Below are 26,521 nucleotides of genomic sequence, written 5' to 3'. Positions count from 1 at the left end.
ACACTGCTAAATTAGGGACGGCTAGCGCAGATAGCCCTCGGGTAGCTCTGCGCGAGATTAAAAACAAACAAACAATCCGATTGTAATTTTATGCAGAATAGTAATTTCTAATTGTCAGCTAACTTGACTCATTGAAGCGAGAAGCACTGGTATGGAAATTGCTAAATAAAAAAAGCTTAGAGCTTCAAGACGTGATTATTTTAAGACCGATATACTATTATACTTGTCATAGACACTAGTATCAGGCTTCTTACATTTTTAAACATTACATTTTTTATCTAGTCTCTTAAAGATTTTCGATAATTAGAAAAGTGTGTAATATCATTATTCCAACCACACTATATTGGTTTCTATCCATTGCCAACGTCACGTTTCGCTCAATCCAAATGGTGTATTTAAGTGTTTTACACTCAGAAAAGCCCGGCATGGCCAGGTGGTTAGGGAGCTCGATTCGCAATCTGCGGGTCGCGGGTTCGAATCCCAATCCCACCAAACATGCTCGCCCTTTCAGCCGTGGGGGCGTTATAATGTGACGGTCAATCCCACTGTTCGTTGGTAAAAGAGTAGCCCAAGAGTTGGCGGTGGGTGGTGATGACTAGCTGCCTTCCCTCTAGTCTTACACTGCTAAATTAGGGACGGCTAGCGCAGATAGCCCTCGTGTAGCTTTGCGCGAAATTCAAACAAACACTCAGAAAAAGAAACCTATCATTCTATAGGTGGTTGAAAAATTGTAGCACTTCGCCACAATTTAATTCTTCGCATTGTTAGCCGACACTGAGCAGCTGGTACATAATTGAATCGAGTTGTTTAAACAGTTCTATTCAAAAACGCAGAACCGGTATGAACACTATTTATATAAGCCATATGATACAACAACAATTGTTACGGTGTGTACGTTTTTTTTTACAAGCTGGCGAAAAATGAGTACAATTATACTTGTCATAAGACACCATTGTTAGACCTATTCCATTCTTAAACATTACATTCCCTTTTTTTTAACACCTTTTATTATACACTCTTCTAATTTTCGAAAATTTCTAAAGGAGTAGATAAAGAATGTAGTGTTTAAAAATGAAATAGGCCTAGTACGGATATCTTGTGACAAGTTTAATTGTAATTCTTCGCTAGCTTGTAAAAGGCGTACATGCTATAGCAACGAGTGATATACTGTCTAAGCTATGTCATTTGTGCAAATGCACTTGACTATTGTTTTGAGTTGTGTGTGTGTGTGTTTATTTGTGAGAAATTAATACTGTATATTTGTGATATACAACTAATTAGAAGAAAGGACTAGTGGATGTTGTATCATGTGTGAGTAATTAGCTGTTTTTAGAAGAAGCGGTAAACGAAGTGAAACGGCAGGCTGTTGTTGAACTCCAGAAGGCTGTTTCTATGGCAGAATCTAAAGCCAGTGAGTTAGTTGCTGTAGAAAGAGCGAAAATGGAGAGGCTTATCTCAGAAGCAAGGCGTCAAGGATCAGAAGATGTCCTGACTTCTATTAACCATCAAGAAGATTCCACAGAAGTAAGTATACTATAGTGTTAATTGACAATCAATAGGAATAAGATGCAGACGTTATATAGCAAGTAATATCCAACAGCAAGAGCACGGAAGCTAGTTAATACCAGCCAATAAAAAGAAGAAGGTTATTTAACAATTAGTAACATCTATGATACAAAGTCTAAACAGAATAGAAATATCTTTAAGGTAATAGCTAAGAGGAACTACCACAGAAAGATATAAATCATCAAACTTGTAACAGCAATCTATAGGCTACAAATAAAAAGTATAGTGTTAGCACAAAGAGAAACACCTAACAGAAGTTATTTAACGTTTGCCAACAATGAAAGAGGAAACTGAAAAGTTACCTCGTATTTAAGACACTTTGGATGTATAGCAACGAAAAGAAAAACTTCACAGTAGTTATCTAGCGTGATAATCAACAGGAAATATTTAGCGTTTAATAACAGCAAACAAGAAGTCTCCGCAAGTGTTATCTAATTATAGTAATGACAAGCCCCCCAGTGGCACAGCGGTATGTCTGCGGACTTACAACGCTAGAAACCGGGTTTCGATACTCGTGGTGGGCAGAGCACAGATAGCCCTTTGTGTAGCTTTGCTTAACTTTAAACAAACAAACAAGTAATGACAAAAAAAAACAAAACTGGAATAACGTGATCTACAAAGTAAAAATAGTAAGATTACCCAACCACAAGAAATAAGCATCGTTTCACCCAATATTAGTTTGATACGTACAAATCATAGATAAAATTCAACAGAACTAACTGTAGCCTAACATGTAATGCCCAGTAATAACATACCATAAACATAAGCACTCAGATACACATGTACATTAATCAGCATTAACGCTTCACGGAAATAAGTATTGTAACACGTCTTAACAATTAGAGTGCCCATGAACTGTACTTTGACATATGGCGATCAAAATATATCACCGAAATAAGCATTGCAACAAAGCTCAACAATTAGTGTGTGACAATTGTAGTATAACAAATAGTAATTAACAATAATATTATACGGAAAGAGTTATCGTACATGACTCAATGATAAGAGTAAACAGAAACTGTAGCATAATACAGTGTAATATAGAAATAGACAAACATGAATTTATAAAACTAATTTTATATGTAAATATATTTATACACGTAGCAGAAATTATATGTTTAGTGTATGTACAAACTACTAATATTTTCAAAGAAAAAAGGGCTGAGATCAAACATTTTAACATCAATAACAACCATAATTATTTGCTTAAAAGAGGTGTATTTGGGCGTTCCACAGAACACGTCTAAAATGAACTTACATACATTGTCCATATTGAATTTTTTTTACAAATTTCCTTTATAATAGCATACTGAACCTTAATAAGAACAATGTACAAAGAATTAAGTGTAAAACTTCTTAGAAATACCTCTTCGAATAACATAATTCAGCATGTCTGATGGTTAGCTGGAAGATAAACCTAAGTTTGATAGTTCTTAATTTGTATCAAACTAGATGAATAAATGTTTCGCACAATAGTAAGATGAAATGAGGCTAAACTTTGCATTTAGTAAATAACATGCAAACGATGTTTTTAAGAGAAAGAATCAACACACTCACGAACACATAAAACTTGAAATAAATATGAAGTCCAATCTATCATTTGATTCAACACTTGTCACCGAGTTGTACCAGTTTGGTGAAATTCAACACCCCATCAATAACGCATACGAGAGCAAATTGACAGAACAAGACAAAGCTTATACTTATGTTGGTTTAGTTGTGTTTTATTCACCACATTAAACCTATCCATGCTTCAAATCCTGTGTATAAATATAGGTTTAATGTGGAAAGTGAAATACAACCAAAAAAAAACAACAACATACATATAACTTGAGTAACTCTTCCTTCTAGAATTGCTGGAATTGTGGAAGAAAGGCACACGAGACTTGTAGTGGGTGTAATATCGCAAGGTATTGTGGTTCTTTTTGTCAACACCGAGACTGGGAGAATCATCTCCATATTTGTGGCAAGAGCTCTGGTAAACCTGCGTCTACCACATCCAGAGTTGGCCAATCCTCGGTAAACTCGACAGTCTCAACAGTATCGTCCACGAATCATGGTAAAAGCCCTAGTTCCAAAACATCAAACTGGACGAAAGAACCAACGAATAACTGATAGTGGAATGTATTCTGTAGTAGTGAAAATCACATACGGACTTAAATTGATGTGATTACGATAGCATTGAATATTCGAGAGAAACACTTTTGTTAATGAGTTAAAACACCAAAGATAGATTGCTGTGTAATGTGAATTAAAAATAATACTTTGATATATGTAATATTGTAGGTATAACTTTATTTAGTTATTTTCCGTGAACTGCCACAATAAACTGATGTGTCCTTGATGTGTCTAACATTTTTTTTTTTAAATTTTAGTAAGGAAATCATTTTAAGTAACTATGACTGATTTTTCCTATTTTAAATCTCTTTCGACATTTCTAAGGGAACTAAAGACTTCACATTAAAATATACTTCGGTGTTTTCAGTTAGTAACTGGTATGTCATTGTTCACTCTGTTAAAGATTTATAATTTTTAAACTGAGATCGTAATGTGATAAAAGATATATTTCTTGTCAGCCTTTACGTCCAGACGTGGCCTCAAGGTTAACATGCAAGATTGCGGATGAGAAGCTCAAGGTTCGACCCGCATTATAAGTACTGAACACGTTCCACACTTTCATTCTGGGGAGCATTACAATTTCGAATGGTCTGAAACCGAGCTAAATGATAGTTTAAATTCAGTAGTTAAATCAATGCCGATATATATCTAATTTATAATATTTGCTAACAAGATTGATACACACAGTTTCTTCTTTAATACAAATATGTTTTAATATATAAACAACAATACATTTTATAATAACAATTATTACGCATAGTTATTACAAACAATGATTTATATACAAAAGTTTTTCAAACTTACAAGCAATATAAAGTCTTATTTCTAGTCTGGAACTTCCTTGATGTCTTATCGAGGGTTGACGATGAGCGAGTTAATTTCGAGTTGATATAGGTACGATTCACTTAATAGGGAGCTAGCTGTAGTTCTCGCTGATCACACGCCGATTACAGGTCGAACTTCTTTTACCGCTGAAGTAATATAATAATTTCGTAAAAGTACTAATGTCCGATGTGAATCCACTGAAGTTAAATGGTTTGTAATGGTCGAAATTTATAAATATTCCTGGGCAAATATCTGAAGTTTCCCGATTAATAAACAGTAATCACAATTATAGCTTCCGAAATTTATAACACACCAATTACAGCAACCCAGTAGTGGATACTGTTTTTTAGGCGCGTCGCGTTGGTTCTATTTATAGGCGTGTGGAGAGTTTCTCGAAAATTCACATTACGTAACAATACAAAGCTACATTAGCGTTTACGTACACACACATATATTGTTGATTCTTACACTCGAGAATCTTCTACAATTTTAGAGAACAGGCGGGAGTTTCGCAATACATATTTAACAGTATAATTTATGTATATTTCTAACTGTAAATTAAATTTAAACAAACATCGATATTACAATAAATGTAGAATAATAAATTCGTCACAATATTTACTAAAAACATTTTGATATTTATTATATTGATGTTTGACTTTAATAGGGTGTTTTTTAAATGACAATAATGTATTGGGATATCCGATGAATGCTTGAAAGTATATGATTATGTGAAATGAAACTTTCAATTAATTTGTGTTTTTAATTAAAGTGTAATTAAAGTACCGAAAATTTTTATCTTATTTTCCAAAAGTTTTTAAAAATTCACATTACGGAGACTGTCAAACTGTGTTACTATCATTGCCACCATTAACATTACCATCACCGAATATGCTCGCCCTTTTAGCCGTGGAGGCATTATAATGTGACGGTCAATCCCACTATTCGTTGGTAAAAGAGTAGCCCAAAAGTTCGCAGTGGGTAGTGTTGATTAGCTGCCTTCCATCTAGTTTATCACTGCTAAATTAGGGACGGCTAACTCAGTTAGCTCTCATGTAACTTTACACGAAATTTAAACCATTAACTTGGGAATAATAGTACAACGGGTATTGATTTTTTTCTAAAATTCTGAAATACTTTAAATTATCTACCAGAGATTTAAGTATTTTTTTAAATCCTGGTTGACTGATATATAGTCTTGAAAAATAATTAAGGAATCGAAGAGGAAAAAAGGCATAAAAAGCAAATACGACGGAAATGCTATTTTTTGTTGTGTAAAAATGAATTACACTAAAGTCAGTTGCTGACAGCTTACACAGTGATTGAGTATCATCAACCAGTCAAAAAGTGCCATACCAGTATAAAGCCAATACTATGCCAAGTAGTAGTAGTGTAAATCCATTTATAGTCTCCAAGACTGAAATACCGCATGAAAAAAGTGTAGGTAATCACCTTTAATGGAGGGCACAGCACAGATAACCCATCATGTAGCTTTGTGCTTAACAACAACAAAAGAGTTTTAGTTAGTTAAGGAAAGCTATGTGTCGTCTACATATCTTTTGTAATAGATAGGTTTAAATTCTTCAAAACAATAATACATACACTGTTTTTCATAATAACATAGAAACAGTTCAGCCAGAACTAGTGCTAGTCTAGATCACATAACAATATCAACTGTCTGACCAGATATCTCTTGATTAAGCACAAAATGAGATTTTTTTGTAGTTAAATCTAATAACTTCCTAAATACTTATTTGTATAATATATTCTGGTTATCCTGATTACAAACCAGATTAACAACTATATTAAATGTTTCATCCAAAGGTATGTTTGCATATAATGATTTAATATTAAAGCTAGCTAGCACACATAACCATTATTTCCAAAATTTAAATTCTGTATTTCTTTCACAATTGAAACAGTCTGAAGTAGTAATCCAATACAATTTATAAGAAAATCTGCCAAGTCATGATAAACAAGTACCAATATTATATATATCTTGGCCTTATCAGACATCCTTCTTTGTGTGCTTTAGATAACTCATAAAAGAATCTGCTTGTGATCTTGTCGGTCTTAGCAATTTATATTCATAATCAATTAGTAACCCTTGTTTTTTCAAATTGAATGAATATTTTTATACATTGTTTTTTTTTATAGTTTTCATAGGATATTTTTCTAATATCTTAAATTTAGTTTCATCTATTAAAATACCTCGAGCTTTATTAATATAATCTGTTTTATTCAATAGCACAATTCATTTTCCCTTTTCTTGTTCCTTTTGATTATATTTTAACCATTTCTAATTAATTATGTGCTTCTAATTCTTCCCGACTTATATTTAATAGTTTTCTGTTTTCATTTTATGCATGAAAATATATTAAATATATATATATGTCACTTGTGCTCTAATACTCTTAAATGATTAATTTCTCTTTGGCCAAATATAAACGGTTTTAAGTTGTAAACATACAAAGTTTACTAAACAATCTGCATATCTTAAGTATTGACCGTCACATTATAACTCCCAAGATGACCTTAATATTGCTACTGATATGCTTTTAATATTATAAAAATAATCGAAATCGCAATGCACTTGAAACTGTTTTAAATCAGATGTGGTGGTCTCTTCCTTCCTATGTTGATTAATAGTTGACTGCAAGTGTTAGTAACAGAATTCAGAGCACTAATAACATGAAATGTGGGCCCACTTCATATTAGAATGTGGTCCCGAAGCACAAAACAGTATCTTCCCGTAGTGCTCATATGTACTTATATACCTATAACATGACAACTTGAGACATAGGGTAGGTATGCCAACTCTAGATACTGTGGTGATGGTCACAATGACAGTATTTTTAAGGCACTTCACATAGAGCATGGCCAGATGCTTTATCTTACATTGTGTTTAGCTTTAGCCGAAACACCCTTCATGCTTTAAAGTATCTCAACGTAGCTAGACATATCCTCCTCCTTCACTCTGCTGTTTGGACAATGCAGTCATGAGTCATCTTCGACAAAGTACCTTGAATCAGGCTGTGTTATTACCATGGTTCGAATTTGTTCAAACAAAGCTCCACAACTTTAGTGTATTTACATTTGGACAAATAAACTCAGAAGTAGCCTGATACCCAGAGTTTTATGTTGCTCTCTAGTTGGCTAGGGCTTATGTCCTCTTATAGGGAGCCAGTCCCTGGTACAAGTACTCATATGGCAATGAAATACAGATTTCACGAACTATTTCTTAGTGTGTTCCCTTCATAAATACTTAATATGTTTTCATGATATAGTTTCTTTTGAGGGTAAACACATTTCTTTTATTTAGAAGGTACCGATGGTGAGATTTTGGTTACTATCACAGGTCAATATATATATAATGATTGTTGGCACTCTGAGGCTGGTGGGTTTGGCCTAATACACACGGTTCTGGCAGTAGGGTTATAAAAACCCAGACTAAAATATATGTCACCATAATGCCAAAAACTGATTACTCTAGCTCCCCCATCACTGCTGTTCATCCTAACCATCATACTTTGCTGATGGTGTTCTGGCTAATTGCATTTTTTTGTGCACGTTTATCAAAGGGCCAGTTGATTATTCAAAATTATTCAAGCACTTGAAAAATCTTTAAAAGATGATTTTATACTTAATACACATAAAACTTTAAATAATAACTAATAATAATGGTATATAAAAAATAAAGTTACAATAAAAAAGTATACAAAAATAAAGTAAATTTTATAATCATATTAGCACTCACTGCTCACATGTCCGTCAGTAGACTCTCTAAGGCAACATTGAATTAGCAGTGGAAGGAAGTGATCTTCAGAAGTATCTCCCTAGCAGTTGCTAGGGATATTTCATCTTCGCCAGCTCCAATAGGATCTGGCAAGGTTCTTGTGCTATCCTGGAGGAGTCTTCTTTTGTTCTACTCACTTTGGCATGTTAATCAAGCCTCGGTTAAAGTCATCATTAGAGCCTGCTAGAGACATTCCATAGCTCCAGTATGTTTTAATGTATAAGGAGCATAAATACAATTGGTAGCATCATTAGAAACTCTGGGCTCTGCTTTATCCAGCTAAGGCGGTTGGTGGATCATTAAAGCTTGCAGGATTGACAGAAACGTTCAAACTCCCCAGTTGATGGAAGAAACTGGGTTGGAAGAGAAGGACTTTCTCTGATAGTTATTCAGTGACTTCCCCGATTTTAGTTATGGGAAGATCCTTTTGAACTGCCTAATGTTATGATCCCATTGTACGTGTGCACATATATCGTTCTGATTGTTACAAGTCTTGCTGCAACTATCAATTGGACACTTCAGGGAAGCTCGGCTTCTTTTCACCCTCCTTTCATTACAGCATGATGATCAATGGTAGAGTTTGCTCCACGAGTTGAGCAGTCTACTTGGTTATGTGTGCATCCTCAGTGTGAGTCTATTAGTGACCTATGAGAGTTCTAGAAGATCAGTCATCTTGGCCAATGGTTGATCCTTATCCATGTACTGTGTATCAGTCACCGTTACAACAGCTCCTAGGGTCTTGAGTACGTAGGGGTACCTTTCGAAATGATGTAAGTTGTAATTTTCCATCATGACGAGAAATAGGATGCATCAGGCAAGCGAATAAAAAGAAAACTAATGGCTAGCTAAAGGAATCAGATAGTTTAAAGGTCAAAAATTTGATCTCATATAAACAAAATTAAATTGAAAGTGTCTGATCAAAATTTAGGTTTCAGCTTTGTGACGGGTCACTTACAACTCAAATCTATTCCGAAAATATGTTTTGAATTAAAAGTGTGAAACTATTGTTCTTACAGAGTGTCATTTTGACAGAAATACATGTAATAATATGATTGCCTATAGAAGAAGCTCTACCCCCCGAACTTGTAAAGATCCTGGTTCATCAGACTTTGTTTTAGGTACACGTTTGACTAACGAAGAGCTGTTATTCTGATGTATTAATTCTGATTACCACAACCATACCAGCTATTTCTCACATGTACATGAGTTTTAAACCACTGTCTGGTTGTTATGGAAACAGAGCCTGTGTCCAATAAGGAAGGAAGAATAACTGCAATATTGTGTAAACACTTTCCCATAACTTCTTATTATAACACCCCGTTTGCACAAGCATATTGTCTCCTTACAATTTCGATTGGATATAAGTATAGTACCACTACAAAGCAATGTTACATGATGTTGCTCTTTGCTTTAAGTCATACACTTACAATCCAAACTAAGTGCGTTCTAACTGCCACTGTACCAAAATAGAAATGTTAAGAATATCCACTAAAACTGTGTGTTTATGGAACATTAAAAAATGCATGCTTGAGCATATTACATCAAAATTTAAAAACAACAACACCGGGTGCACCAAGTTAAAATCTGGCCATAGGAAAGGAATGTTGGACGTGGACAAAACAGCAGGAACAGAGATTGGATGGTTTCAGTGGTAGGTACTTACGATGGATTTCTGGACTAAGTTAGTAACAGAGGATCAGAAAGGAAAAAGTGCGAAGAATGACTGAATAAAGGGGATTGGGTGGGCAGAAGAGTGGTGTTTGATCTTGAGAAACAAATGTTGACAATAAAGTGGAGAGATGGCAATTTGAAGAAGACCAAGAGGAAAGTAAAAATGAATTAATTAATATTAACTTTCGATGAGAAAAAGCCATTAAATTAGATGACGAATAAAAAATAAACCCAGTAATGATTATAGGTACTTATTTATAGTTTTATTGCGTTCTTACTTATAACGTTTATATGCACATTGTTTCACTACAAACCCAATAATATCTCACAAGGTTCTGCCAACTTAGGAGACTTAGATTCATCTTAAAACTATATACTATGCTAAGAATATCAAACATACTCTCTTATTAAACATTCTAACCACAACTGTTAATGAAAGAATAGAGTATATCTTACTTACTGAACACATGAACACTAGTTTATGTCTTCAAAGTATTGTCGTGAATTTATTATTTGTTGAACAACGTAACATCAGTTTAATCGCGTGTAAGCAAATCTTAAAACGACTTGTGACCAATGAAAACCCAATAAATAGTTCCGACAGTGTAACTTTAGAGGAGCCTGAGATATATTACTACAACACATATTACTGTTTAGATGTAGACTCAAGTAACGGACAGTACCAATATTGCAGCGAAAACTAATGTTCATGAACATACAAAATAATAAGAAATTAAATGAGTACTTAACTTATGCAGTAAACAGCTAGAATATTGGATGTAATAAATATAGTTAAATGTTCAGTAATAGTCAAAAAGTAAGCACCATAATATTTGGTTTCTTGTAACATTGAATCAATTTGAAGCCTCGTTTGTGAAAAATGCGAGAGTTTACAACCTCTGTCCACGAAGACTTCTAATGTAGAACAAACTCTATTGTATCTAATAAACTGCGGGTATTAAACACTGTAGCGTAACTTACGAGGAACTTTTGTATTTGGAAATGGAAATTTTATAGCTTCAAAGTTGAAAGTGTCTTCAATATGCATTTGTAAAGCACAGTGTTTCTCTGGGCTCAGTCTAATGAGTCGCCCACAGAAACACTGTTTACCTGTTGTAGAATAAAACTGGCCAATAATTTTCAAAATACGTCTACACCTAGCCACTCATCATTGACCACATTAAAGCCATGCATCGGAATGTAAATACATAATATTTTTTGTAGAAGCTGGATTTTTGTGATTTGTTCTACGAATTCATTCCAGGAATTTCAAGGCATGAAGTTATTGTGGAAGAGTGTGATATTATTAATCCTGACATTCATTAGGGGAAGTTTCTCCTTGAATATAGCAATATACTTGAAACTGTTCCAAAGTGCTGAAATGCTTATGCTGAAATACGATTCCAGAGAATAAGAAAATTCAGATGGCACTGTAAGGGTTTTATATACATGATAAAGCTAAAACAATGGGAAATATGAGTTTGTAACAATTTAATACGCTAGGTAACTATTCCGAAAATATTCGTGTTTCATTGCCTTAATGAAAAAATAACTTAAATGATGTACCTTTGAATATGGTTTGGGGAAATGTTTATCACCACTTTAAAGGAATGATATAAGAGATGTTAGCTCTGAATTATGTTTATATCTTAAATATGAAATGATTCTATATGAATAAACATATATTGTGTACAAAGTTAAACACAAGAGCATTTGTTTTTTGACTGCATTGATGAGAACACTTTATGGAAATTAATTTTTCTCCTATTTTAGATATATTTTAAGGAAGTACTTTGCTGCTTTTATAGAAGATAATATATTTTAACATGTTTTATACCAAGCATTTCTAAATATGGAAGGTTTGTTAGGCTATTTCTTTGTCTTTAGGAAAATGGGTTATTCATATAGAATGTCAAGTTTGTTTTAGATCAAAGCCACATTAGGCTATATCTTTTGTGGCCACTGCAGGTATCGAACCCCGGATTTTTTGCGCAAACTTACCACTGTTCCACCGGGGAACGCCATGTTCAGTAGAAGTTATAAGTTGTTTTTAAGAAATATGTATAAAGCTAAGTATAAATTAGATTTGATTATAATAAATATATAGTTCATTATAGACTTTTTTTAAATTTATGAAATCTCGTCCTCTTCGGTTAAGAGAACTAATGAGAATCATGTATAGAATTGTAAATACATTGTATTAAATTTGATACTTAGGTTAATATGTGCATATCCAAAGTGATATTGCAGTCTTTTTTTTTGTTCTTTGTTTGTAATTAAGCATAAAGCTACACAATGGGCTATCTGTGCTCTGCCCACCACGGGCCCCAGTGGCACAGCGGTATGTCTGCAGACTTACAACGCTAGAATCCGGGTTTCGATAGGCTACAGTTCTTGAAGAAGAAGGAGAGTATAACTTCATATAATTTTCAGTTATTTTAGGAAACTAGAAATGACAAAAAACTGTATATTTGATAACTAATACCAAACACCCTTATCAAGGCAGCAAAATTTAGAATCGCAAAATGTAGCTATTATTGTGCTCATTAACAATAGGAGTAATATTGATTCTTAATTACTATTTCTATAACATTAAACGTATTTTATAATCTTCAGAAATATAGCTGCATAGAGGTTAGTTCAATTAACTTTTTCACAAAAACCTTAACTTCATGTTCAGAAATATCGGTCAAACCAAAGGTGAAATAAATTTTAGAGAATGATCCAGGACTAGCAGTTTGGAATACACAGTTTTTGCAATAATAATGTATACTTTTTTTTTCAGTAATCAGCTTGAGAAATGATGTTACTGAAATATAGGAATCAAATTTTACAAACAGTGAATTTTAGATTCTACTTTAGAAAAGACATAGTTTTAGGAGCTTATACAGTTAATATTATATCATAACTCTGTACAATTTATGTATCAATTAAAATGCCATCTTTTTTTAAAAACGGAGTGGTCTGATCTATTAGAATGTAATATACATCTTAAAATTATGTATTTAAATCTATATATGTGTGTGTGTCTGTATATGTATTAATGCAAAACTGCCTTATTTTTTTTTTTTACTTCTGAAGTTAGTACAGTTAATTTAGTTATCTCTTCTGGCCAATCATTTAATATTTAAACTTTTTTTTTCAAGAATAATTTGCTGAGTTGTCACCTGTGCAGTAGTATGTTACCTGCTGTCCACTGTATATGTACGACCTAATCTTTACCACCTTATATAGGATTATAATTATATCATAATTTTATGTTATTGAAAACGTACACTAACTTTATGTACACGAATATTTGCTTACACGAATTATTAAGTCTCTGAATTACTCAATCATTTATAATTTGAAAATTTAAATATTTTAATAAAATTTAAAATAATACTTACAACATAAAACAAACATTTAAATTAGGCATTAAATATGCATTAAAATTCGTGTATTAATCCAACTAACTTTCTAGCTAATTTGATGATTATCTCTCTCTGACATCATTGCATTAAGTACTTCTAGTTAGTTTGTTATGCAAGATCGTCTTTAGTAATGTAAATATTACTTTTGAATTACTTTATTTGCGATTAATTATTAATTTTTAAACAAAATATTTTAATGCAATGACTTGCTTACATTTTCCTTAAAAGTAGTATATTCTTCAATCATTTGTTTTTGCTTAGAAAGTAGCAACACTTCAGTTGCGAATCAAGTTTAGTATAATAATGAACTTTTCACGTCGAGTTCATGAAGATCACATAAAAAATTTCAATTATGTACAACAGATATGCTGATTGAAAATTCTAATGAAATATGCTAAGTAAGAATTTTGAAAAAAGGAGTTAGTTTTTCTTTATCTTACCTTCTCAATACTGTGAAAAAATTCCTTATTTTCTACTAGGCATTACTTAAGTTATCTTTCACGCTACAAATAATTTCGTGGTATAAATGATGGTATAAAAGAGTAAATTAAAGTGCAAAACAATTCAATGAACACGTAGATTCTTTTTGTATATCGCGAAAGAAACAGATGTAGCTTTTCAAATTCTCATTAGTTTTGATAGGTGTGTATTAGTTTGACTACAAAATCTCTTGATGGAATTTGAGTGACAATTTCGTATTTCAAATAAATTAAATAAATCATATGATTATCACGTTGAGAACATTTAAACAATAAAAGTTACTTGTTAGCTACACATGCATTTACTTAACTGACTAAAAGTTTATCTTTAATTAACAATAATTCAAATTATAAGAAGTCAAAAATTAATAACTAGAGTAAGATTATTACAATACTTTCGAAAAACTGAGTTTGTATCATATACTTATTTATTAAAAGACGTGTTCCTGTGCATAAATATGATGATTAACAATATTTTTTATCTTAAACCAACTCTTGTGCTAATTAAAACCATCTACAAATTTCAGTTGTCCATCTTAAACTCAAGGCTTATCATTGGGTCAACGGTAAGTTTTCGTAATTACAACGCGAAAAATCTAGGATTCATTTCCATACTATTGACAGAGTGCATTTGAGTAGCTTTGATCAGCGGTGACATCATTCAACACTATAATTTACAAGCCAAAGACATATATCTCAGTTCTATCCCATTCAACCCAGATTCCACATACAACACTGAAACACCCCTGCAGGTAGAGGAGATATCATCGACTACAGAACAAAGGGAGAAGCATCTAGAATATGGCAAAGTTAACAACTTTCTGGACCATTTCTTGCTGCTATGAAAACAACAAATTTTGTCTAAAGCCATTATAAATATATTTAGTTACTAGTTAATCCTGTAAGCTCAGTCACTGTTTATTACAAACGGTGATAATCTAAAACAAAAACAAAAAACATGTTACCACATGTACAGTACAGACAGCTGTAATAGCGGTAAAACATTTACATTCGTTTGTTTTGACTCTTTTTCGTATGATTTGAGGTGTAAGATGTCTTTTGGGGACTTTTTTTTCTCGTGTTCGAATTCATTATGGTAATTGCAATAGAAAATTTACCTTAATATAATAAAAATTAAAGCATGTGAACTTTTATTCTGTCAATTACAATGCAACCTGACCTTTAACAATAGGTTACATTTTCGTAAAGGTTTATTGATATGTCAAAAGATATTGTTAAACTACATCTCACTTATCATTACCTCCATCATAGGTGTTTTTTCTTCTATTTGTTTTTTTTTCTGATATTAATAGGTAGTCATCGGGTAGTACTGTACCGGGAATCTAAAGTTAAATATAGTCATCCATGATCTGTATGTGTGATCATAAGTTCAAGTTATTGTTATTAGTTATATGAATGCACCTTTTTATTCCTGTTAAAAAGCATGGTTATGTTATCATGACATATAGATAAGACAGAACTATGGAAGATGTCTATCTATATTATGTGCAGAAACTCTCGTCATTTAAGATGTTACCTAAGTTGAAATGTTTATCCTTGTAATTTTTCGAAAAACATGTTGCGTTATTGGTGATTATACTTTTACCCCCAATCATATCTAAACCAAATATACAGCAGATATAAGCAAACATCGCATTCGTTAAATGTTTTATAGCGAAAAGTATCTAATTTTGAAAACATTATTTTAAACTTTATGACAATGCAGTATGAGAAAAGTAAAGCTTCAAAGATACATTTGCTCTAGACGTGCTTGTAATTTTCAGTTCCTATCGTAGTACAAACTACTCTACTTATAACATCTGACATTCCGTGATTAATTATTAAAGAACCTCTTAGAACAAGTTAGAGTGGGTGTGAATGTATATTTCCAATCCTCGATTACCCGAAGCTACGCTTCCCGGTGGGACGACGGTAAGTGTACGAAGTTATAACCCCTGAAATCCGGGGTTCGATTCCCACGGTAGACACAGTATATAGCTTAATGTGGCGTTGCTCTAAAGACAAACAAAACTTGAGCTACTTTAATGTCATACAACATTCTACGTAAAACGTTACGGTCTTTCATAATTCCTTTATAATTTTCAACAACTCTTAAGTATTAGCTGCATTCTATTACAGTATGCCAAATATTAATCAGTTATCTATATTAAAATGTTTAAATATCGATTACAATACGTCCTCCGGTGAAACAGCGGTAAGTCTACGGAGTTACAACGCTAAAATCAGGGGTTCGAATCACCTCGGTGGAAATAGTAGATAACCTGATGTGGCTTTGCTATACAAACACACACATAAGACTACAATACTGAGACGTTATTAATCTTCTGGTGTTTTTGTTTCTGCTATTAGATATTTCATTTATAAAAGGATCCTTGAATTCGTATTACATGAACTGATCGATAATATGTAACACAATTCTATAATAATTAATCATTATTATGATTATTAAGTACTACTATTATTTATTACTTAGTACGTCTTTTTCTTCTCCTAACTCCCCACGAAGAGTCAATTGGTCGATCCTCTCAATACCTCACCTATGGATGTGGGTTTCACAAAGGGACAGCCATACCTCGCATCTAAAAACTATAGCATTATTGGTCCCGAAAATGTCTGAAAAATTAATTAATAATGCTAATTGCACTTTTCTGGAGTTATATTATTGGAAAATTTATATAGATCTGTAACTTTGTTCAACTAGTAAGCACACAGATTAACATTCGAGCCGTAAACGTCCAAACTCATGAGATGAGATAAATCTATGAGTCACGACTTTTGAAAACTATAAAGCCAACTGCAAAAATTCTTTCAAAGCATTTTACTGCAATGGAATTCGTTTTTTGTTTTGCTTTAACATTGTAAAGTCATGAACCACGCTTCAATAAATATACACGCATGGCAGTACACAGTCTATTAAACATATGTTAATGAAACAGCCACCAAATGAAAAAGTGACCTAGCTGGTAGCAACCCATTAAAACTATGCTGCTCTTCTCTTATCTTTGGTTGAGTCCAAATCTTCCTTGGAAATTAGATTATTTTAGTTTTTCAAAGTCTTTTGCGTTCTGTTTCAAAACACATGTAGAATAAAAACACAGTTGAAACCAGTCTATCATTATTAGAGGTAAGAATAATAGAAAAAAAAATTATTTGCAATGCATATATTTTAAAACAATGTATTAAACCAAGCATTGTGTTGTGTGTGTTATGATAAACTAAGCTCATGTATTAGTAAGGGGTTTTTAATCGTTCTACAGAAATTTCACGTTTCTGTGAAAAAAAACGTTAAAACCTATTTATAAGGGTTACTTAAAACTTTAAAAAAATCTCTTTCTCTATGATTGTAAAATGAGAACAGCAGTTGTAACAGACTTTTTGCTTTAAAGGTTTATGTATCAATTTCTTCTTCAAGCAGTCTCGCTTGCTACGTAGAAACTTCTGCAGGTATGTGTATTTTTTTATGTTATATGCAGAAGAGTTTGCTTTCTGTATATATCTTCTCATTTCCAAATTTAAAATGATGTAATTAATCAATATTGCGCATCCATACTGGAATATTTTAAGCATACTTTGCAATTGCAAATATTTGTTTTACAGAATACATAGATTAAACCAAAATCATTTTCCGAAACAGCTTTGATACAACAAGCATTTGCCTTCTGTATTTTTTCTTGATGTTATATTTACTCATTAGGCAACCTACATTTTAATATTAAATATGTCAATGTAGGAACTTCTATTAACGAGATTCGTCACTTATAATGCATGATTTAGAGTAAAATGTTGAAAAAATATTATTAGTGTTTCTAATATTAGACCCAACTAGTGGATATATTATTTTGCATTGAAAACAAAAAGGAAATGTCAATACAATATATATATTGGTCTTCATAATGCATTATTTTACATAATATGTCAACAAAATGATAAAGAACTGTATTGGTTGAATTGTGATTAAGTAAATAGTCTAGTTTTAATGAAAGGAAAAACAAGTAATATATTAAAATATGACTGAAGCTTTAAACGTTAAAAGAAAAACAAGTAATATATTAGAACAGGACTGAAGCTTTAAACGTTAAAAGAAAAACAAGTAATATATTAGAACAGGACTGAAGCTTTAAACGTTAAAAGAATCAAATATAAACTGAAATAAATACTAGTCTAGTAAAATAAGATGTATCAGTTTCGAACTGATAATAATGTCATACTTTCTAAACATTGTATATATATATATATATATATACATCTATTTTACAGTTTTATTTTTCACGAAAGTGGGCTTGTCATTGGTTGCTATATTTCATGTCACACCTTAGTTTTAATGGTCAAAATTGTTCCAAGGTTAATCAAATATACAGTTTAATGTTTTTGCCAGAGCTACACTCTTATGTATTTATTTCGCATTTTTTCTCCCTTTTATTGCATGTTAATAGTTATATAGGCTAATATATTAAAGTTATCTTTAACAAAATATCCAACCAAAAGTTATATGAATTAAAGATTTTCAAGTTTGTCTACTTATAGTATCTCAATTTTATTGGTATTGATCATTAGTATGTTCTAGAGATTTATTATTGGTACAAGCTTTATATATGCAGATCTAAATATTCAATGTTCGAGTAGGGTTTTGATTGTGAACGACTCTTAAAGCTAAAACCTGATTTTTTTTCGCTTTTTCTGACTTCTGAAATGCATAATTTATAAGTTACCAAATAAATCCCTCCTACCACTAGATACGAAAACGAACGCGGGTTGGCCCTGTGGTAGAGCTGTTGATTTCGAAACTGGTAGGTCAGGTTTGAATTCATGCAGTACCACAAAATAAATCCCCATTTTCAGCCGTGGGTGAATTATAAGATTGACAGTCAATCTATTAGCGTGTATAGTGGGTGGTAGGGTACTTCTGAACAGTTGCCTCCTTCTCTCTGGTCAGTAAGTAGTTAAATAGGCTTAGTAGCTTTATCACAAATACAGTTACGAAAACACGATCACAATTTTTACTTCTATGGTACGTTTTGATAAATGTCTGATTTGAAACTTACTTCAGTGCTCTGATTTCTGTTTCTGCAGATTCAGCCAGTACAAAGTGAAGACTTGGACATTTTGGATATTTAATACAACGTACAAGTATGTTGTAGATGTGCGGTCTCTAACAATTCTGTAAATTAAAAATAATTAAGTATGTATCACTTAGTGATTGTACAAGCATACCAAGTTGTATTTCTCTATTAAATTTACTTTTACTCAATAACAAAAATATTTCAATTCATCTATTTGTGAACAAGTTTAATATAAAAAAGGTGAAAGCCAAAAAGATAATAAATTCCACCAAAATATATTTTTCTTTGACTGAATGGCTCAGTCAAAATCTAGGTTAGAATAATGTAATATAAGTCCTTTGTTGCTTCTTCAGAAAAGATTTATAACAGTAATTTTGGGTCTAAACTATCGGGATAATGTGTATCAATTATTTCATAAATACAAAATGCTAAATATTTATGAAATAAATAACAGGCCTGCGAATTTATGTTTCATAAAAGTTGTTTTGGTTTTATTAACGGATTTTCCATAATTCAGCTACGCAGATTTCGAAAATAATAATATTTTTTTTTCTATCACGTAAGGATTTTTGACAAATCGGGAAGAAAGAAAAAAACTCTTACTTAGATCAAATTTTTATTTCGTTTACCACAATGGACATTTTATTATTATGTTTGGTAACAAAAATACAAACAAACTGAAGAAAATGGAAGAACAGTAATGTCAAACGAATATGCAGCTTTATTAATTGTGTGTGCATGTGAAATCTACGTCTTTTAGTCTCAAAACTACGTGTTGTGGTCTTTATTCTATGTATTGTGTTATGACGTTTTGTGAAAAATCTGTACGTGATGGAGAAAAATATATATTATTTTCGGATTCAGTGTACAGAAATTAATGTAGTACATGTAAGAAATTTTGAGACAATAAAATCATCGCAGGCGTGTGACACAAAATAAATTAATTTTTATATCCCGTCATCAAACTTTTTTTTTTAATTTTGGTTTGTTATGAATTTCGCGCAAAGCTACACGAGGGCTATCTAAGCTAGCCATTTACACCATTTTGATACTATCTTATATTTATTTTGTACCTTCTGAATATCCCTTGATTTATGAAGGGCTGATAGCACCTGTATTTCAAAGATCTCAACACTTGTAAGTGTTGGTTTGATTGATTTCTAGAATTACCAAAGCTATTTATCATTCAACCACCTATAAGTCTCCAACGCAACGAGAAAAAAAAAACGACTTTGAAACTCAATAGATTTTGTGATATTAAGTGCAAAATAATTTGTAAAGCAGGAATTTATTTGTTTACTATTTGTTAAGTATATTTTTATCACTGGTATTGGTGTTTTGAAAACACCGTAATATAGACTTACAAGAAACATATTACGACATCATACTGTATCACATACTTCTAAATAACTTTAATCAGTTTTATATAGAAATATACAGGTTAATAGTAGGTAAAAATAAAATAAAAAATAAACAACTAATAGCTGAGAACTGCGGTTTCAATTTAACCCTTCTCTCTTTAATACACCTAGGGTACAATGAAATAGTATTATAAGCGCGTTTAAATACATGAAACGTCAGCCCATTCTGATAAGTGTCAAATATAGTAAAGGCCAACAAAACCACAGTTTTAACTTCTTATGTTGTTATTGTTGTTTGGGTTTTTGTTGTCCTTTATTCTTTTTTTTTTTTTGGCTCAGCAGCAAATCTGAGGGCATGTAACACCAGAAATCGCGTTTCGATTCTCGTGGTTGGCACAGCACAGATAGTCCATTAAGTAGCTTTGCGCTTAACAACAAGCAAACAATTCCCGTTATGGAACAACCGAAACACATGGAGTTGCCACTTTGTTGTAAAAGGACCAATATCAGAGCAATCAACAAAAAATATTATTGTATTCAAGTATAGTACGAATAATTTCTAAGCTTATAGGTATGCTGATAATTACTATACTGTTTACGTCCATTGAAAGAACTTGTCATGAAACACGTAATAGGAGCAAAATGTTCTAACATTGAAACGTTAACTGAATATCAATTTACTCGGTTAAAGCTACTGTTATATATCCCCTTATTCTTGAAGTAGTGAGTGTTGAATTTCATTGTGTAGTGTATTGTGACCATAACATTATTAAAAATCTGCTGTCTACTTATGGTTGTTGCTGCTACCCACCGCGGGAAATCGAACCGCAGATTTTAGTCCTAAGACTTACCGCTGATCGACCGGGGGGAGGAAGGGGGCTTTACTTATAGTGGGTAATATAAACAAAATCCAAAGCTTAGTATGTAATTCAAAATTTCTTTCACCAGTTTGCTTTGTTAGTACAAATGTTTAATGTCGGATATCAACTGAGTGTAATCATGAAAAATACAACCATAGAACTGACGAGTGATATTTATTGAACGTTTCTGAATCATAAACATTCCATTTCCGTACATTCCTACAGTCAATACAAAACAATCATTACAGCTAACAACGTGAATCTTGAAAAAACGTTTTGTACAATAAATAAACATTTACAAAGGAAAAGTTCAGATTCAAATAGTGAGGTGAACTTGGATTACGTTCTAATATTATAAATAATTAAATTTATTCTATACTTAATGAAAATGGAGTAAAATAAGCTTAATTCAACAGAAGGTGAGTTATTATTTAAGCTACGAGTATTGTATTGTATAAGGAGACTATTTACTCAGATGTTCGAAATCAGCTTAGCTTGTAAAAAACAAAAAAACCCTTAAAAGTATGTTTGTGAGATTGTGCTCCCAGAATAGACGAATGGCAGAGGTAAAGGAAAACCAGAAAAAGTGACCGGTTCTGTAAGAAACCACCACATATTCGTGTATACATAAGCTTTAAGTGGCGTTTGGTTTTAACTATGTAGGAGGTTTAGCAGCTATTCCTTATATATATATATGAGTAAATGTCACATGAACGAAGTGGGGTCGGTATGTAGTTGATGGACTGAAGCTTCGATAGTACCCATCTTGTGAGAAAGCTACCTTAAAGTTTAAAAAGGTTAACTTGAATAGAGCTCTTCCTAAGGAATATAAACTCTAAAATGTTATTCTGAGTTTTTTTGCAATATAAACTTGCAAATGGTCATCTGAAAAACTGCACCTATCTTTCCTTCCAGCAACGTCTACTTGAACTTAGACTTAACATCCTATAAAAGTTTCCTCGTCAACAAACTTGACTTATTACTCTTTAGGTTCCAGCACAGAACCTCTTATACGGACTTTATTCTTCTATCCTCTCTCGTCACACGACTTAATAATAAGATTGCCCGACATTAACACATTCATAGCCTCAAACCAAGAAGCATCAATGCCTTATTGGTTTCTACTTATTTTGATCCTGTTAGACTCGTTTTCAGTTACAACTCTATGTTACGTCCCGGTGCTTAACGTTCTGATCTCTTCCTTAATTAATATATCTGGTAGTATATCTTAGTTCATAAAACAAAGGATAGCACACTTTTCTTGACTGTATTTACAATTTCTACTCATACCTCAAGGGTACAGTAAAAACAATGTACATATCCAGCTTAACCAGGGGAATATATCTGGTATTGTTAAACCTTCTTACAAAATATCTTGTAGTAAATTACATCATTTTTTTCCTCCTCACAAAGTTATGAGACTATTATTTGTAATTCCATACAAATAATAGATTCTGCCAATAATTCGTTAACATCTAACACCACTTTCATTTTTCAGATAATGGGAACTAACCAGTCTATTTTTTTCTCAAATCCAATTCCCTGCTCCTGTCAAAATCATTTCCTTCCGTATATATATATATATTTCCGTAATTCTTTTTCAAACAATCAGAATAATTAAACTTAATTTTTAAAGTACTCAAAGTTACATAACGTCTTCTAAGTGTTAGACAAAACAAAACACAGATATTCTTGGTTGGAATCTCATAAGAATAACATTTATACTCAAAACTTTGTTTTCTTACACTTACTACATATGACAAAGTTACTTCAGAATATGTAAAAAAAAATCATTTCATCAAAAGCATAAAAGACAACAAACGCTATTTCGTAACTTTTACATATATAACAAAAGTTAATTCATAATATATCTTCTACCTTTTATTGAACACATTCCAAAACAGTTTATTGTATTCATCTAGTCCTCTGATTGGTCCTCCAGCTTCCACTTGTTTTCCTTCTTTCTATTCTCCTGCAGGGTTTATTATATATACGGATATAACAGAAGTTACTGCATGACATTTCATCGATATTATTTAGGTTATCAAACTCTATCCTTAAGAATAACAATTACAAAAAATGACGTTTTTTGGCACAAAAATAAGTAAAATTATTTAATATAACTTACAGCAGACTAGTTTCGGAAAACATGTTACCATCATCAGGTCAAAAGTTCTGGTGGTTGCCTTGTGACCCGTCGATAGTTCATCAGAATTCTTTATAAACCACATTATGCTGATATATTACAAGTAACAATTACAAAAAAAACAACGTTTTTTGGCACAATAATAAGTAAAATTATTTATTATAACTTGCAACCAACTAGTTTCGGTAAACGTGTTATCAGCATCAGGGCAAAAACTCTATTCTGTAACATTTAGAAATATCAGAACAGTTAACTCATCAATCACCTTTTCCTAAATATATTTCAATATCGTTAAATATATTTACCCAATTCTCTCTTTACTTCTCAGTTTGTTTATTTGGAACATAAAATATCAAATTTTGGTATATAAAACTAGTACGAACTTCAGTAAATAAATCAGTCTTTCTTAATTTTCCTTTATGATGTCCAACACTATAACAGTCACTCAGAGGGTAATTTCAGTGAAGCCGTTGATTCCTATGATTTTACTCCTCATCAGTCAAGGCTCAAACAAGAAAGTCAACCATTTCACTTGTAGGCTCCTCTCAATACCAATATTCAACACAACACACTATATAGATCACAAGTAGAATTCAGTTTCCTCCCATTCATTACCTTAATTTTTATAACACAAACGAGAGAGGTCATCTGTATTTTGATTTCTGAAACCGTCTATACCGAGCTCAGAAGTTATACTTCTGTAACTTTAAACGCCACTGATGTAGCTTTTCTTGTAGTTTCTAACACTATGCAGCCATTTTAAAGGATTATGATCATTTTATATTGTAAAGGGTCTGTTTAATCCTCATATTATGGCCAAACGTTCCTTTTCAGTTTTTATCCAATATTTGGTTTTATCCATGCCTAGATGTCCAACTAATAGAGTATCACGATTCAATTCAAAAACAGTATGTCTACGTTCTTTGAGTAGTAAAATCTAATACAGACAATCTATTTCAATGCCATTCTCCATTCTATACTTACACTTTAACAACTCCCTTCGCCAGCAAATACGACTTTGTCCTGGATTTTTATTCTATTTTCTTTCCTATCGATTCTCTGCAACATTGTTCTAAGGTCTCGTCTTTTTACTGCAGCTGACATATTTATACTTACAATTCTAACAGAGTAAAAATTTCACTTTATCTTTAGCCTTAGTTTCTTGTTTAAACCCTTTACTACTTTCAATTTCCCGTTCCGGACTCTTTGTAATGTCTACCGCCTCTTGTCTATGATTACTCGTTACAGCCGATATCCATTTTCCCTTTAACTCAATAGCCTCTAATTCATCATCTCAAATTACTAGATAGGATATGCCATCTGCTAATCCTACTACCATTTCAACTTCAAATGTTTTGCACTTCATTGAACAATCTTCACTAACGGTACAATATAATAAGCACACCCAGAGGTGTACTAACTGTTTGTTTGTTTGTTTGTTATTAAGTACAAATCTACACAAAGGGCTATCTGTACTCTACCCACCATGGGTATCGAAACTCGGTTTCTAGCAGTATAAGTCCGCAGACATACCACTGTGCCGGGGGGGGGGGGGTTGTACTAAATCCTATGACGTTTAACTCATCCCGTGTGAACCAAGCATCGTCTATTGATTCCCTTCTCAAAGGAGTTGCCAACTCTTTGTACTTCGTAAGGGTTGTAGTTTTATTTTTTCATTTACTATAACCTATTATAAGCACGTATTAGTAATATTTCCCTTTCTCACACACAACACATTCTTTCGTGACTCTGAGGCGTTCTTTCCGAAGTACACAATTTAGATATATGTTCCTATTTATTGCACACATAACCTTTCACTGGAGATCTATGGTTAACTTTTTTACTTTCTTATCCAATCAATATTAAAAAGGCTGCTCTTTCCAGATCTTACAAATCTTTGAGTCTGCTTTTCCACTTTGTTACTTGTATTATTAACAGAATTTCAACTTACTGGCAAAACACTTCAGCCAATGTTAAGAACTCACGCGTGTTTTCTGGTTTAAACAGCACCTTGAACACCATGTCGCCAGTATTCAGCGATTGTATTTTTAATCAGATCACCTCTCGGCCCAGTCTTTCTCTGAAAGTATGAACAATCATGCTTTGACAACTGACCGGGTGAATTTAAATCGGTCCGCTATAGGAGCTATTTTGACAATAGTTTTGTAATGTCACATTCTAGTGATCATGCACCTGAATTTATTATAACGTCTAAACTTATATCAACCTATCACAAAGTCTGCTTGTGAAACTGAGAAACCTTTGTCTGCTTTTCTTAGACATTTTTATAAATCGTGATTCATATGTTTTTCAATGTCCATATTCTTCAAAAAAAAAAATCTTCTTTAGCCTCTACATTCTTCAACAGCTTCTTTCATTCTAACTACAAACGTAACCTTATCACTTGTCACTTAAAAAAGCTATTAACAATTGTTCTTCGTTTTTGTCTGTATATAAAGAAATAAATTTTGTCCATCGGTATCTCGACGTTATATCGAAACCACAACTCCTGAGTTTTCGAATAAAAAACTTAGCCCTCTTAGCAATATTAAACGGACTATTTTAGTTGAATACTCTGTGTATTTATGCCTTCCATACTTAGGTAAATAGAGCTTAATTATTAGAAATGAATTCATCAAATTCTTACATAAATGCTATACCCAGATTCAATTGATAATTGTACTTAAACCAATTATATTAAATAAAACCTTTTTCATCCATGCGAAGAACTGCTTACCGATCCCTTTCTTCGTTCATGGATCGTTTACTCGAATACGTGTGATAGCTACACAGCTATGTAGACAGGCAAAAAAAAAACGTCTTTTAACCATACGTAACCACAAACACATGGAGACTTCCTACAGAATGGTAACTTTTATCATGTCTCTATATCTATGTTATTCACACACACACACTGTCAACTACTGAACACACAATCTGATCAATGGGTTTAAAGCTCTTAGCCACAGGCCACACAGATTGGGAATTACTGACTAGAAAGAGTCTTCGTATTAAAAACAAATCATTTGAGTGAATAATAATAATATAACTTATTTAGAGTTCAGCTTGTTTTAATTCCTTTCAATAACTATAAAGATACGATTATTCATTTATTTCGGTTATTTAGCTTTGTTCATATAAAGGTTTTTACACATCCATTCTGCGAGTCTTAGCATTCTCGTAATATATGTTTATGGGTGTACTT

The 26,521-nt window shown here is 32.3% G+C and overlaps 1 protein-coding gene and 1 long non-coding RNA gene across 2 annotated transcripts in view; one reads left to right on the top strand and one right to left on the bottom strand.

The window, feature by feature from the left end:
* The first annotated feature begins 1,037 nt into the window (after nucleotides 1–1,037).
* LOC111086449 (protein CBFA2T3-like) lies at nucleotides 1,038–3,910 on the top strand. The gene is made up of 2 exons (XM_022389364.1): nucleotides 1,038–1,524; nucleotides 3,418–3,910. The coding sequence occupies exons 1-2, from the start codon at nucleotides 1,393–1,395 to the stop codon at nucleotides 3,679–3,681; spliced, it is 396 nt and encodes a 131-aa protein (XP_022245072.1). The 5' UTR covers nucleotides 1,038–1,392; the 3' UTR covers nucleotides 3,682–3,910.
* Nucleotides 3,911–18,779: 14,869 nt separating this feature from the next.
* Nucleotides 18,780–26,521, bottom strand: part of LOC111086451 — a 9,116-nt gene continuing 1,374 nt past the window's right edge. The window contains exons 2-3 of the long non-coding RNA XR_002611180.1: nucleotides 23,049–23,142; nucleotides 18,780–19,047 (exon numbers count right to left, since the gene is read on the bottom strand). This is a non-coding gene — a long non-coding RNA (uncharacterized LOC111086451). The remainder of the gene's footprint in view (nucleotides 19,048–23,048; nucleotides 23,143–26,521) is intronic.

The sequence above is a fragment of the Limulus polyphemus genome, unplaced genomic scaffold (genome assembly GCF_000517525.1).
Source record: "Limulus polyphemus unplaced genomic scaffold, Limulus_polyphemus-2.1.2 Scaffold42, whole genome shotgun sequence".
Taxonomy (NCBI): Eukaryota; Metazoa; Arthropoda; class Merostomata; order Xiphosura; family Limulidae; genus Limulus; species Limulus polyphemus.
This window is presented reverse-complemented; position numbering and strand designations above follow the sequence as displayed.

What these genes read in the sequence shown, in the direction of transcription:
- LOC111086449 (XM_022389364.1), top strand. Translation starts at nt 1,393, where the DNA reads ATGGCAGAATCTAAAGCCAGTGAGTTAGTTGCTGTAGAAAGAGCGAAA. An exon ending in ATCAAGAAGATTCCACAGAA is followed by an intron (nt 1,525 to 3,417) that starts GTAAGTATACTA and finishes TCTTCCTTCTAG; the next exon opens with AATTGCTGGAATTGTGGAAG.